The 15,113-nt window shown below is 41.0% G+C and overlaps 1 protein-coding gene across 3 annotated transcripts in view; it reads left to right on the top strand.

Annotated features, from left to right (window-relative positions):
* calcr (calcitonin receptor) overlaps positions 1 to 15,113 on the top strand; it is a 112,539-nt gene that overhangs the window by 85,982 nt on the left and 11,444 nt on the right. For all 3 annotated transcript variants that reach the window (XM_041809261.1, XM_041809262.1, XM_041809260.1), the window contains exons 17-21: positions 4,086 to 4,239; positions 6,181 to 6,241; positions 6,414 to 6,480; positions 8,057 to 8,275; positions 11,200 to 11,241. In XM_041809261.1, the coding sequence (XP_041665195.1) occupies positions 4,086 to 4,239; positions 6,181 to 6,241; positions 6,414 to 6,480; positions 8,057 to 8,275; positions 11,200 to 11,241 (543 nt within the window). The remainder of the gene's footprint in view (positions 1 to 4,085; positions 4,240 to 6,180; positions 6,242 to 6,413; positions 6,481 to 8,056; positions 8,276 to 11,199; positions 11,242 to 15,113) is intronic.

Here is a 15,113-nt window from a genome sequence, read left to right as displayed (position 1 = left end):
CCTAATCAAGCTGAATGTACCTAATGGCATGCCTGAGTGCCTTAGTCCTACATGGCAATGGCTGCCAATTATTTCTAAGGATGTGCTGAGGCAAGCTTCATATTCCAAGGTTGGGCCACCTGAGGAGCTTCTCTGCCAGGTTTGTCCCCAAGGGGAGCTCTGATTTATCTTTTCCAGAGGCATTATTGGTAGGCTTTGAATTACACTTATTCTGGACCCTCCACATTGGGAAACGTTTTTAACTGCAAGTATTACAGGACACACAAAAACTCAGACATACTAGACTGCAAATTCTCAGACATTTCTCACATGAACATTTTTAGCTATTTTAAGGTTTGTGAAGATAATTACATCTGGGTCACAGCGGTGTAAAGGCAGGCTGAGGGGTATAAACATCTCTAAGCGCCACATGCTAGCATGGCTAAAAAGTGCAATTTGGCAGAATTCATTGTTAGGAAGAGGATTAGTTCCACTCGTGAAATGAGATACAAATGTATGCCTGATTTATGCTAAGCCAGAAGAAAGAGGAATGTTGAAACATTTCGATGAACTTTTTGAAATTCATTTGCTCTGCAAGCCCAGGAAAGTGTGGAAGTGAAACATAAATCTTTACCTTTGAGCATGAAAAGTTTGTAAAACAGACTTCTAGGTATCCTAATTAGGAATTTATGTCAATGAGCCATCTTTTGGCAGCGTCACCAATCATCAACACTCAGGTTTATTGCTCTGTTTTACAAAGTTTTGGAGCCACACTGAATCCTATTATGTAAATTCTTTGAAATGCAGAGCCCTGCTCTGGTAGAGATGATAAATCTTTGTGGTAGGAATGCCTCAGTGTCAGAAATGAACATAAATTCATGTGCCGCTTTTCAAGAACCACTTCTCATTGGAAATAAAAGTCATGAAAGCCTGTTAACTCAGTGCCTGCTGCCTCTTACAGTTTGTCATTGTTGAGTTTGACAACCCCACTCAAGCATCAGATCTTTACTTTTATGTTGAACTAAACCCACTGAGCCTGTGTGAATGAATAAAACCTCGGTCAGATCATTCACTCCGCTGAAAATCATTAAAACTTACCTTGAATTATGAATGTACCAAACAAAACAGCAAGCAAGACTTGGCTTACAGCACATATAATCCCATAAGTTTTCATCTACAGCATCTCTGGCCGACAAAGTAGGCCAATAAGAAATCTGCATGAGACAGCGAAGGTGTCTCAAGTGTGGCTATGAGTCTACTTCCTGCTGCTGCTCTGTTTCATGCATTCTCCAAATCTGTTCAGCTCATCCCATCTGATGTCTTACTTCTCATCCGTCTTTGAATGTGTCCAAGTTTCAGTGTGTAAAGGCAGCATATACTTTAAGTCTCTCTTTAAGCCGTCCTTGATTTTGCTCAGCTGTCAGGTTAAACTGACTCGCTTCAACATGTCAAAATGAAAATGGACACCATTTTGCAGCTTTTCAAGAAAGCAGAAAATGAAGCATCGTTGGTTGGGATTCATGTCTGTTGGGAAACTTGATTGAAATCTCCTGCTGCCAAAGTGAGACTAGTGAGCCTCTTTTCTGCACCAGTGATTTAGGAATGGTGGATTGTGGTAGGGATTTGCTCTCACAGAGAAAACAAGCTCGTTTTATTCTCCCTGGTGTGATGACACAGTCTGGCTCGGCTTGCCAGCTTTGCGGAGGAGTGCACCCCCAAAGCTTATGTCAAACCAGGGAGGAGGCTGAAAACACGAGAAACATGTCCACCATCTACAGCTGCTTGATTTGTTAACCAGAAGTTGGTTGGGAACTTTAAGCAAACACAAACATCAGGATGACTGACTCAAAGACTAATGACCTGACGGTGCACTGACACGAGCCCATGTCTGCTATAGAGGAGATTCCTCTAGTGAAAAGGAACTCAGGAGAGAGACACATGGATAACAGTTTAAAGTGAAGGATTGTTTATGTGTTTAAGCCAAGAAGACCCCTGGGAGAAGTGGTTTTAATCAGGATGCCAGCATATCTGAATAACACAGAGGTCTCACACATGCACTTTTTTATCAGGACTGGGAAACAGAAACCTGAGGGAATATATAAACTCCATATTTATTACTTTGACAGGATCTTTGGGAAAATGATAGTCACCATGAGAAATTTTATCAAATAGCACAGTGGATTTTTGTAGGACAAGCATCCATTCTTCTATTGATCTTCCTCTGCTTATCTGAGGTTGGGTCGCAGTGGCAGCAGCCAACCCAGACATCCCTCTTCCTGGTGACACTTTCCAACTCCATCTGGGGCATCTTGAGGCGAAGAGGCCTCATAGCTGACAAAGCATATCAGAGCAAAAACCAAGCCATGAGATCAAAGGAACCGCCTGCAGAGCTCAGAGCCAGGATTGTTGCAAGGCACAGATCTGGGGAAGGCTTCAGAAAAAATTTCTACTGCACTAAAGGTTTCTAAGAGCACAGTAGTCTCCATAATTCTCAAATGGAAGAAGTTTGGCACAACCAGGACTCTTCCAAGAGCTGGTCATCCGGCCAAACTGAGCAATTAGGGGAGAGGTGACCAAGAACCGATGGTCACTTTGATTGAGCTCCAGAAATCCTATGTGAAGATGGGACAAAGTTCCAGAAGCATAACCATCACTGCAGCCCTTCACTGATCTGGTCTCTATAGCAGAGTGGCCTCCCCTCATGCAAAACACATGAAAGCCTGCTGGGAGTTAACATAAAAAAGCACCTGAAGGACTCTCAGACTGTGAGAAACAAGATTCTCTGCTCTGATTAAACCAAGGTTGAACTGTTTTGGACTCAATTGTAAGCATTATGTCTGGAGGAAACCAGGCACCGCTCATCACCTACCTTGTACCATCCCAACAGTGAAGCATGGCGGTGGCAGCATCATGCCGGGGGGCATGTTTTTTAGCAGCAGGGACTGGAAGACTGGTAAGGGTTGAAGGAAGTCTGAATGGAGCAAAGATATCCCCAATGAAAACTGCTCCACAGCTCTCAGGACCTCAGACTGGGCTGAGGGTTTACCTTCCAACATGACAATGAACCTCAGCACACAGCCAAGACAACACAGGAGTGACTTACGGACTCTGTGAATGTCCGCGGGTGGCCCAGCTGCAGCCGTGACTTGAACCCTATCAAACATCTCTTCAGAGACCTGAAAATGACTGTCCACCGATGGTCCCCATCCAGCTTTCATATTCAAAAAGACTCAAGGCTGTTATGGTGCCAAAGATGCTTCAATAAAGACGGAGTGAAGGGTCTGAATACTTATGCCAATGTGATATTTCAGTGTTTCATTTTTAATATATTTGCAAAAAAAAATTCTCTTTGTCATGATGGGGTACTGAGCGTAGATTAATGAGAGGCAAAATAAATTGAACTGATTGTAGCATCAGGCTGCAACATAACAAAACTGAAAATGTGATGGGGTCTGAATACTCTCTGAGCAGCTGCCACAAGCAGCTTGTGAATTCAAAGCACAAATTCTGGCTGAGATGAGACATAAGTATAATCATGTACAGCAGAGTACTGGAGATATTGGAGGATTACAGCTTACTGCACATCCTTAAGTGTCCTGATAATTATAATGACTGTTATTTGTAGACTTTGCTGAGATACGATTGACATAAATGTCAAGACATCTCTTTAAGGAAATTGTAGTAATGATTAAATCACAGAGAATGGTTCGAAGATGGGAGATGTGACACTGTGCTGGGTGCCTTAATAAAGATCTGCCAAGTACAGTCAGACATGTTAATGTGCAGTTAGAAGGTTTCTCATTTTCCTTCTGCAACGTGCTACAAACATAATGATAGAACACTTCAATCATCAGTTCCATCTTAGCCCACTTCCATAGGAGGTTAATGAATAAATATCCTCTGTAATACTGGTGCTATTACAACGAGGAAAATAGGCTAATAATTTTGTGACATGTATACAGAAACATCTGCTTAGATCTGGGGTTTTTTTCATCACCTGCTGAGCTGATGTTGTTCAAGCTGAATCCTCAGAATAGATTTCATTCTAAACAGGAAGTAAAGCAGGACAACTAATAATACATTTTCTCATGTGGCTTTCTTTGCAGGTTGGATGTAAGGTGTTGCACTTCTTCCACATGTACATGCTGGGCTGCAACTATTTCTGGATGCTTTGTGAAGGGATCTACTTGCACACGCTCATCGTGGTGGCTGTGTTTGCAGAGGAGCAGCATCTGCACTGGTACTACCTTCTAGGCTGGGGTGAGTCAACGAAACCTTGCAGAGCAGATGGGTTTACCAGACTCCATCTCGGTCATCAGGCAAATTCATCTTAAAAAGCTACAATCTACAATGAGCATCACTGAGGAGAACGAGGCAGTAGTTATGGTTGGGGTTTAGTCGTACTTGATACCGTTTGCAGTTGGCTGCAGTGCGTTGATGAAGCTTTAGCATAGCGCCACTTTTACTAGAACTGGACCCATTTCTGTGCATGATAAAGAATAAAAACAACACTAAAAGCTTTTCATGATGTTATCGCTCTTCTGCTGACCTTCTTCAGCAGTCTCACCCACAGAATTGGCTGGGCCACTTAAAAAAATGAGGGAATAGGCCCTCCCCAGTTGTAAATTATTGATGATGTCAGTGTAAGTGTGTTGGATCAGTCAGTTTTAACCTGTTTCTTTCTTTTTCCCCATTTTTGGAACTTTTTTCGCCTTCTATTTGAAACTAATTTGCCTCCTGTCCCCTTTTTCCCTTTTTTGCCACTTTTTTCCTATATATGCTTTTGTTCCCATTTTGACCCATTTTGCCATTTTTTCACATTTTTGCAATTTTCAACAATATCTTTTTGCCACATTTTGCCCATGTTAGCATTTTTTTCTGACATCTTTTGCCCATTTTTTCCACTTCTTATTGCTACTTTTCACTAATTTCTTGCCACTTTCTGCCAACTTTTGCCCCATTCTGCTGATTTTGGCCCCGTATTTGCACATTTTTGGCACCTTTTTTCACTTTTTAGCCATCCTTGTAATGTATGTTTTTGCCACTTTTTTTTTTTCATATTTTTGCCCGGGTTAAAAATAGAATATTGCAATCACAGCTTAACTTAAGTGTGGACCAGGATTTTTCATGGGCCCCTCTGTTTAGCAAGGCCCCAGAAAGCCTCCCTTTGTCTCCTCTAATGGGTGGCCTTGTGCTTTGGTGTAAGTTTTTGATAGATACATGGTGGTGGTAGCCTGTCAGCCTCAGCTGAAGAGTAGTGCATGTGTACGTCATTTTGTCTTGTCGCTCTGATTGGCCTATCATGAATGTGACAGACAGAACATTCCTTCAATCACCTTCTGAGAATTTTTTTAAAAGTCCTGTCCTTCCTCAACACTTTCTCTGGGAGCTTTCCCCGATGAATGTGAAACACATCCATGCAGTAGATACTGTATATGAAACAGTCAATCTGGTGTTTCAGGTTGGAGTCAATGTTTGCTTGATTTAAACCTTATCTGCTGAATTTTTCCTCTTAAGATGCATTCTTTATGCCCCTACCAGACTGATTCACAGCTTGAAAAGTCTCTAAAAAAGGCCACTCACAAGACACGATCCAGCAAAAGGAATTCACAAGAAACCGACAGATCCTTGTACAGTTTGTCACCGTGGACATGCTGACAGCTTTATTGGCCTTCCTGTCACAGTACACTCAAACTGTCCTTTTTTTCACCTTGTTCAGGACACAAATAATTGGCGTAGTGTGTCAATCAAGAAGACGTGAATAGATTGCCGTCATTAAAACTGGGGGATAACCTTGAGGGTTGTTTTTCTTCCTGGAGTGCAGCCAGTCAGGATCCACAGTGGCTGATATTCAGCAGGGCCTCAATTGTGTTGGAAACTGGCTCAACATGGGTTCATGTGATTATTTCCAGACAATAAAAAAGCCTCTTGTGAAATTTTTCATTGAAACAATGTGAAATTAACCATAAAACTACCCGTGTGGTTTTGATTCAGGAAATGACACCAGAAAAGTTAGTTGGATATCAAAGTTGATCCACCTTTTTTAGCCTTTCCCAGAACATATTTGTGAAGCAGTCATTTATTTGAGTAGGAAGCAGCCGACCAAGCTAACCACACATTTACCGTTGCATAAATGACAAATGAATTCCCCCGAAATTCACTCAAGACCTCATACGGCTGCCATCTTTTTCTCTGTCCAAGGCTTTCCTCTTGTGCCTGCATCCATCCATGCCGTGGCAAGGAAAAAGTACTTCGATGACAAGTGAGTAATGTTCTAGAAACTTCTGCAAATAAACAGGAGGTGTTTACACATGTGCTCGCCTGTGTGTGGCTGAGAGGGAGAGCGTGCAGATACAAACACATGTGTGTTTTTGGATGTGTGTGTGTATTTTGGGAAGCAGACAGTGCTGACTGATCTGTTTTTCTCTCTGTAGCTGTTGGATGAGTGTGGAAACCCATCTGCTCTATGCCGTCCATGGTCCCATAGTGGCAGCGCTTCTTGTAAGTCCACTCAATACACAAAAGTAGTCACCACCTTGGATGTTTGACCCTTTAAGCGATTTTATTAATCAATAGTGGTCAATATAATTTTGACTTTTTTGTACCAAAAAAAAAAAATACAAAAGGTGAAGTGAAATAAGTTACCGTAAAAATATTCATCCCCTTTAAAGTGACTGACCTAATTCAACTGAGGTCCAGCCAGTTGGTGCTATTAGTCTCATAATTAGTGAAATGGGGATTATCTGAGTGCAGTAAATGTGTCCCAAGTGATTGTACTATAAAGACACTTGTGTCTGGAAGGTACAGTCACTGGTTAATCAGTATTCCTGGCTACCATTACACTATGAAGACAAAAGAATACTCAGAGAAAAGGTTATTGAAAAGTATAAGTCATGGGATGATATAACAACATTTCCAAGGTACTGAACATCTCCTGGAGTTCATGTAATCCATCACTGAAGACTGGAACAAGTATGGCACATGTGCAAATCACGCTGGTTCTGAGTGACTGTGCAAGGAGACTAGTGAGAGAGGCCAAGACACCTATGACTACTCTGAAGGAGTTACAAGCTTCAGCAGGTGAGATGGGAGAGACTCTGCATACAATAGCTGTTTCCTGGGTTCTTCTCCAGTGATCACTTTATTAGAGTGGCAAAGAGAACGCCACTGTTGAAGAAAACTCAGATTAAATCTGGACTGGAGTTCACCAGAAGGCATGCGGGAGACTTCAGGGTCCAGTGGTAGAAGTTCTGTGGTCTGATGAGGCCAAAATGGAACTTTTTGGCCATCGGACGCCAAACACTGCACATCACCACATACACACCATCCCCACTGTGAGGCACAGTGGTGGCAGCATCATGCTGTGGGGATGCTTCTCAGCATCCGGTCCTGGAAGGCTTGTAAAGGTAGAGGGTAAAATGAATGCCGCAAAATAGAGGAAAAAAACAGGACAATCTTATTTAGTCTGCAAGAGAACTACGAGTTGAGAAAAGATTTATCTTCCAGCAAGACAATGACCTGAAGCATACAGTGAAGCAACACAGAAATAGTTTAAAGACAATAAGGTGAATATTCTGGAGTACAGTTAATGCTAAGGCCTCAATCCAATAGAGAATATGTGGTTGGACTTGAAAAGGGCTGATCCCCATGCATTCTGACAGAGCTTGAGGAGTTTTGCAAAGAAGAATGGAGTAAAACTGCAGCGTCCAGATGTGCAAGCCTGATTGAGACCTATCTCAATGCTGCGATTGCAGCCAAAGGTGACTTTACTAAATACTGACTTGAAGGGGGTGAATATTTTTGCAGTCACTTATTTCGCACTACATATTTTTATTTACTTGACGTTACTTTATGGAAATCTGTTTTAACTTTGACATTAAAGAGAGGTTTTTTTTTTGTCAGAAAATCTAAATTATATTGACCATGATTGTTTTATAAAGTTAAACATCCAAGGGGGTGAAAACTTTTTATAAACATTGTACATGGACATTAATGCAAGACAAGGATCATTGACTATTGCTACTTTGTTAATATAATACAAAAATGGCTGTTTTTTTTATCTTCTACATTTCCCCAGGTGAACCTCTTCTTCTTATTAAACATCATAAGAGTGTTGGTGACCAAACTGAGGGACACACACAGAGCTGAGTCCAACATGTACATGAAGGCGGTGAGAGCCACGCTGATCCTGGTGCCCCTGCTGGGAATTCAGTTTGTCATTTTCCCCTGGAGGCCAGAGAACCGGCTGGCTGGGGAGGTCTATGAATACATCATGCACATACTCATGCACTACCAGGTAGGCACTGAGCTGACAGCTAGGTGCAGCTTTAATCAGAATTTCCATTAAAAGTAGCAGGGGAGTTCGGTTCCCAGGTAATGTGGCAATGAATCAAAAAGCACAGAGGTGTAGCTGCACTGCCCCGTGGGTTGAGGTATTTGAAGGGATAAAAATCCATAAACACTGTCATCTAAAAAAACTATAATGAGTACTATTATACTAACAAACTAGCATGCAGCCCCACCAGGCTTGTCATGTAGATGTTTCTCTTGCATGAATGGTCTCATTTTCTGCCTCATTGTTGCTGTAGCTGATTGATGGGATTGGCTGATGATTACCCCTTAAACAACCAGTTAGGCACTCCATTAACTTTACTTAACTACCAGTTAGGTACTTGATTAAACAACAGGCAGTGTTTTAATTTGTTCTCTTTAAAGACCACTCTATAGAGGTTTTCACAGTGTGATTCACAACAGTACCATAATCAAGCTCCACTGTTATCATGCATAAGACATTCACTGAGTCCACAGTGGCACATTTGGTGTTTCATCTGTTAACTCACATTGCTTTTTGGTGCTGCTAGAGCTCAAAAGAGCACAACACAGCAGGGACTGTTATACACAAAGTCAGACATGCACTTGTGAAGTGCTGTGCTCCCCTGCTGGCTCCACTGATCCTGTTCCTGCCTTAGTCATGCCTCTGTTGCTACCCTCATAAAGGACAAAAATGCCATGCCTATAAACAGTGCTGTAAGCCTTATCACACACCCCTGCTCTACACTCCTCACAATTTCATGCAGAGTTTGTGCATATGTGAATGCAAACAGCCTAGTATTACAACATGACTTCATCCAGACTTTTCTAGCAAGCTTCCATATTAACATTTCCACTAGAAGTCAGGGTAAATGACTTTTTGAATGAGGACTGAACAAGTGGCAAACTGTCTAATAGAGCTATCAGTATTAATAGCAATACATTTAAAGGGATATTTTGGTATTTTTGAAACTGAGTTGTATGACTTACTTGGCAATAGTAGTGGCATTAGCCTCCAGTGATCTCAGTGTGCATGGCATGTTTAAGAAGACTCTCTGGTTGTACCATCAAGGAAGCTAGTTTTAGGTAGAAATGGGCCAAAAAACAATGCTGGCTCAATTCTAAGTTATATCGATCATTTTCTCACCGTTATATTTTTCACCTAGAAGGTCTATTGTGCATTTTGCCTACCAGCCAAGTGCTCTTCTGCATCAACATATCTGATCAGCTGTTAGGTCTGCAGGCTTTAACAGAGAAAGCAAAACCAAATTAGACTAAAACTAGTTATTTCGACTCAGTTTTCCACTTCAACAGCTGACACAGTTTTTTCAGAAGGTTTATTTATCGTACCAGCTGCAGCTTGTCTAATTTTTTCCAGTTTCTCTTCAGAAAGTTGAAGAAGCTTGGTTAAACGCCGTTGTTCAGAAAGGCAGGGAACTCTGAACGGGAAGTGATGCAGGCTGCAGGCGTCTGTCAGCCACTATCCTCAATCAGAAAAATAGAAGTGCTGTGACGTCCCACTCATGACAACAGTAGCTCTGTGTGTGGGCATGGACTCACAGTTTACACACCTAAACCAGTGGGTGTCCCGGGATTTTTCCTGCTAGTCATTTCCCACTGAAGGGTTTCTCTTCTGTTTTCTTCCTACTGAGTCTCCATCTATAGAAGTTATTCCTTTGTGTACTGTGGCTCATAGAAGTATCCCATTGATTTGAGTGGCATATCATCATGAGTTGAGTCAAAAATCTAATTTCAGTTTTGATTGAGCTTAGCTTGATGTTGTTGCCTCTGTTGAAGCACGGTGATCCAAACAGCTGAACAGATAGAGGCGCAAGAGCACATAGTCATTTACTGAAGCTTGCATTGCAAAATAGTGCCAAACACAGAAATTTCTGGATGAAAAATAAAACATTTCTAAAATTTTCAATGCCAAACAGAGTACAAGTGATTCAAATTGTTTTTTGGGCTTGTTTTTTTTAACCTTAAACTCCCATTTGTAGTGCTGTATAGAGAGGCATCGCTCACTGAAATTACTGGTGGCTAATGCTACTATCACCAGGTACCTTATACAACCCAATTTAAATGATTTTCCTTTAAGGTCCATTATTAATTATTGAATTTTTTAAAACCCCTTTTTGTCCCTTTAAGCCTGTTCTTGTTAAGTCACTGCAGCATCCCCCTGCCGTCACAGTGATGTAAACTTAGTCCACCCTGTGCTCCAAAATGTCTCATTTTAATATAAAAACCTCACAGACCGCTCAGTGAGCAAGTCAAAAGCCATCTGCACCAGTTATCAAACATCTACCCTTTAACTGTGCCTTTTTTCTCCTTCCAATCCATAATAAGTTCATTTTTCCTATGCTTCTTGTCCTATAGTGTGTTCCAAATAACATACCTTTGTTCTAAATATAGAGAGAGTGCATACGTGCGCTCACACTGAGAAGAATACTCAAAAATGCTGTGTACTACAGGCTCACTCAAAAACATCCAAGAACGAATTAAATATCTGGTGAAAAAAGCTGTTGAATTTCAATAACATCTGTTTGCAGTTTGCTTTTAAAAAAGAAGTAGAGGAAGAAAAAAGAGGCAGTAAGACTGTCATCACTTTCTGAAGTGCAAACAGTAGTGTGTGATTTGGGACAACACAACGCCCCTGCTGTGATTAAGAGATTTGTACCATATTGGTGTATACTGCAATGAAGTATACTAATGGAGGTTTGCTATGTGGAACACACTCATAATCCTTTCAAAATAAAAGCAGGTCTGCATCCAAACAAGAAGTCCAAAGTGTAATGCAAAAAGTGGGATTTTGACATGTGACAAAAAGGGGAAATTAATTATAAATATCTATACAGATTTAATTGTTTTGCCGTTAAAATCCTAATTTGTTTTCTGTTTTTGCTTTTTAAGGGACTGCTGGTAGCAACAATATTCTGCTTCTTCAATGGAGAGGTAAGTCCTGCTGAGCTGCAAAACATTTTGTCAATTCTGCGCTCAATCTCTTAATTTTAGCTTCAAGGGATATAGGGATAGATTTGTGAAATGGGGTTGTGTGAGGTTTCCTGTCAATAGTGAGTGTCCTGGCTACAGAAAATACCAGTCAGTTCATCTGTTTATTAGAGAAACCTCTTAAAGTTCATGCACAGAGGAAACGCTGAAGTAAATTGTGTTGTTTATACATTTTTTAGCTTACTTAAGAAAGAAACACACAAATCAATGGCTATAACCATGTACTCTATATCTGGAAAATTTCCGGGGATATACTTGAATGTCAGCATGCCTTTTCCATTACACCTACAGGGACTGTAATGATATTGTATTCAAATGCATTTTCATTCACATACTTTCTTTGAAGGTTATCTACAAGATTTTGGAGTGGTTTTGTGTGAATTTGTGCCCATTCATTCTGTACTGCATTTATGAGGTCAGGCTTGGCTCACAATCTTGGTTCTATTTCATCCCACAGGTGCTTGATTGGGTTGAGGTCAAGGCTCTGTGCAGGCTAGTCAAGTTCTTCCACAATGAACGCATCAAACATGTCTTTACAGTCCTTGCTTTGTGCTCTGGTGCACCGTCATGGTGGAATGGACCTTCCCTAAACTGTTGCCACAGAGTTGGCAGCATAGCATTGTCCAACATGTCTTGTTATGCTGAAGGCTGGCCTTCAGTGGAGATAAAGGGTCTAGCCCAAACCCTGAAAAACAGCCCCAAACCATTATCCCTCCTCTTTTTGTCCACTGAATGTATGACCAGAGTAATTCTCCTGTCTTACATTCAGGGGAAAAACTGAATATTTCAAAATGATGAAAATGATTCCTTGAGATTTTTTTGCTTTTGTAAAATTGATGTCATGTGTGCAACACTACAATCATGCATTTTTGACATGGTAGCTGTATTTCCATTAAGGTCAACCTGCACTTGCTTCTCTGGGAGCTGCTCAGTCACAGAGCAATAAAACAGCTCATTGCTTATGACACTAAGCAGCGACTCCATAAGGCAAAACATTTTCATATCTTGTTTTTCCAGGTCAGATCTCTGACATCTGACATCTTACCCTGATAGAATATCAAGAAGTTTTTCTTTGGCACTGAAGACTTTGTTGAAATAGCTGTAACTTCACAGAGATGTCATTAGCTCTATTATAACAGTTTATAAAGGTCTGCTCAGGTTGACTCCTCTGAGAGTAATGTAGCGCCGCAGCAGTGAAAGCTGAAGGGTCATGTCAGGTGAGGAGTTAGACGCTGTTTATAAATGACTGTGAGGTTTCCAAGCCCAGCTGGAATTTGGCTCTTCTTTCAAGTTTCTCCTTTCAGCCTCTCTACGTCTGTCTGCAGCTTTCTGACTGTGAGCATCCTCAACGTGTTTCAGACTCTTCACAGAACGAGTACGCTTTGATTCTTTCAAAACCAAGATCTTGGGTTCATGTTTTGGGGGAAATTCAATGACTGATTCACAAGACAGCATGCTAAAGCTGAGGAAATGGGATGAAAAGACACGGTCTAATTCACCAAAAACACCCAACAGACCCCTAAGTGAGCTGCAGAGCAAACATCGTCATTGTGTGCCAGTGCTTGCTTGTATTAAATTAAATATTTTTCACTAATTTGAAGGAAAAAGTGGCTCTTTTCTTGACCTCATTCTAAAAGCCTCTGATTCTTAGACACCTGTTCTAACAGTCATCTGCAATAAAAGTGAACGATTCCTGTCAGCTAGGAGTTGGTGGTAACTGCAACACTGATGTCCCAGGCAGACTTTTTCAGATCAGCCTCTTTTTGATTTAAAAATAGGGATGCATCAAAGCACTTTTTTTATCAGACCTAGCCCAACTTTTTTGATCTGGGTACTCATAGATACCAAGTACAATTATGTTTGTTTTATTTTCGTCAGATTTTTAGGCATCTTCTCTTGACCCAAACAGCTGTTCAGATATGCTGAGGCGGAAGAGCATGTAGGCTGCACAGCAGCGCAGGGGTTAGCGCTGTTGCGTCACATCAAGAAGGTCCCTGGTTAGTTCCCTTCTCATGCAAACTCCGCCTTTCTGTGCGGACCAAAAGCATGCTTGTTAGGTTAATTGGTGACTCTAAATTGCCCTTAAGTGTGAGTGTGAGCATGCCTTGTTGACTGTCTCTATATTTCAGCCCTGTGATTGACTGGCAACCAGTCCAGTGTGTACCCTGCCGATGACAGCTGGGATAGGCTCCAGCTCCTTAAACCCCCAACAGGATAAGCAGTATAGAAAATGGAAGGATTGGAAGAGCATGTAGCTGGTAGCTAAAGCTTGCACCACAAAATAGTGCCAAACACAAAGACTTTCTGGGTGAAAAATATAACAAATAAAACAAAATGGCTTCCAAGCAAGCAAGCAACTTTATTTATATAGGACATTTCATTACAGGAAAGCTCACTGAGGATATAAAAACATCAACAATAATTTCCACAGTTGTAAAAAAGCCTTAAGAAGGCTTTTAAATAATCCCATCAGAGACAAAACATAGAAATTAAACAATGGAAAGCATAAAAGGAAAGAAAAAGGGGCATGCAGCCACACACGGATCACATAAACACACAGAAATTATCCATATGCTCTGGAGAATAGACATATTTTCAATTAAGTTTTAAATAAAGACACAGTAGAGGTAGACCTCAGGTCTGCTGGGAGATTGTTCCAGAGAAAAGGACCACAGTAAGTGAAGGCCCTCTCAGGAGCCTTCGTTCTGATTCTAGGTATGGCTAACACCGAAGACAATCTAGAGCTGGTGTAAAATAGTGCTGATTACTGTTGTCTTTTATTGTGAGCTGTTGTACAACTTAAACTTCCCCCAATGGGGATCAATAAAGTCTTATCTTATCTTATCTTATCTTATCTTATCAGCTGACAGCCAGCTAATTCGCTCTAAGCATGCTATATGCACTCATGCTGTCACATTTAAAACTCAACTCTCCTCCACCCCAGCTCCTCCTCTATGCTGTATGTGACTTAATCAATGTCACTCTGTTGTCATTGGTGCCTGCTCTGCTTTGGGTTTTTTGCTGCTTCTCTCCCTTTAGAAAGGCAGTAGCGTGTGCTGTTCCTGTTTGATGCTTACACATAGGCTTGTGGAAGAGCAGGGGGATCCCAGAACAGCCACACCACCAAATATAAATAAAAGCAATAAGAGCAAAATTAATAACTGCTAGTAAAGAGGAAAAAAATATAATGGTAAATCATGTGCATTCTTGACAAAGTGGTCCTGACTGAAATCACATTTTTGAGGCTAGCCTCACAGTAAACTGGGAAAAAATTTCCTCTCTCATCCAAGATCATCACCTTTACAAAAATAACAAGATGTTGCTGTGTCATCAGGACGAGCTCCAAAGAGAGTGAAAGTGCAGATAACTTCTGCATTTAGTTGGAAAATATGCAAACTGAACACAGCAGGTCAGCTTTGAGCTGCAGTATCATTCGTGCTTAGTGTTTTGTGAATTAGTCTTTTGAGACGGAGAAGACTGTTAGAGCAAATGATACAGAATCTTTGGAGATATAAGCATGCGCGTCTATTCTTTGTGAATCAAGAGAGAATGGTGTGATGGATGCTTGCAGGCTGAGGGAAAGAAAAATGAAGGCCTGAATTAGAGATTTTTATCAGGTTGTAGGAATGTGAGGTTTGGTCTCGTGAGTCCTGCATACTGTGCAAGAAATTAGGCTCTTTGAATTTGTAATGCCATTATTTTCCAAAAGTTAAAATATCTGGTGAAAAGTGTGCAGATTGTATTTTAGAAGGAGGAAAAGTTGTGCTATCTGGTGTTGGAATGCATGAGAAGAAAAGAGGGCAGACATGCAAAAT

Source organism: Cheilinus undulatus, linkage group 16 (assembly GCF_018320785.1).
Source record: "Cheilinus undulatus linkage group 16, ASM1832078v1, whole genome shotgun sequence".
Lineage (NCBI taxonomy): Eukaryota > Metazoa > Chordata > Actinopteri > Labriformes > Labridae > Cheilinus > Cheilinus undulatus.
This window is presented reverse-complemented; position numbering and strand designations above follow the sequence as displayed.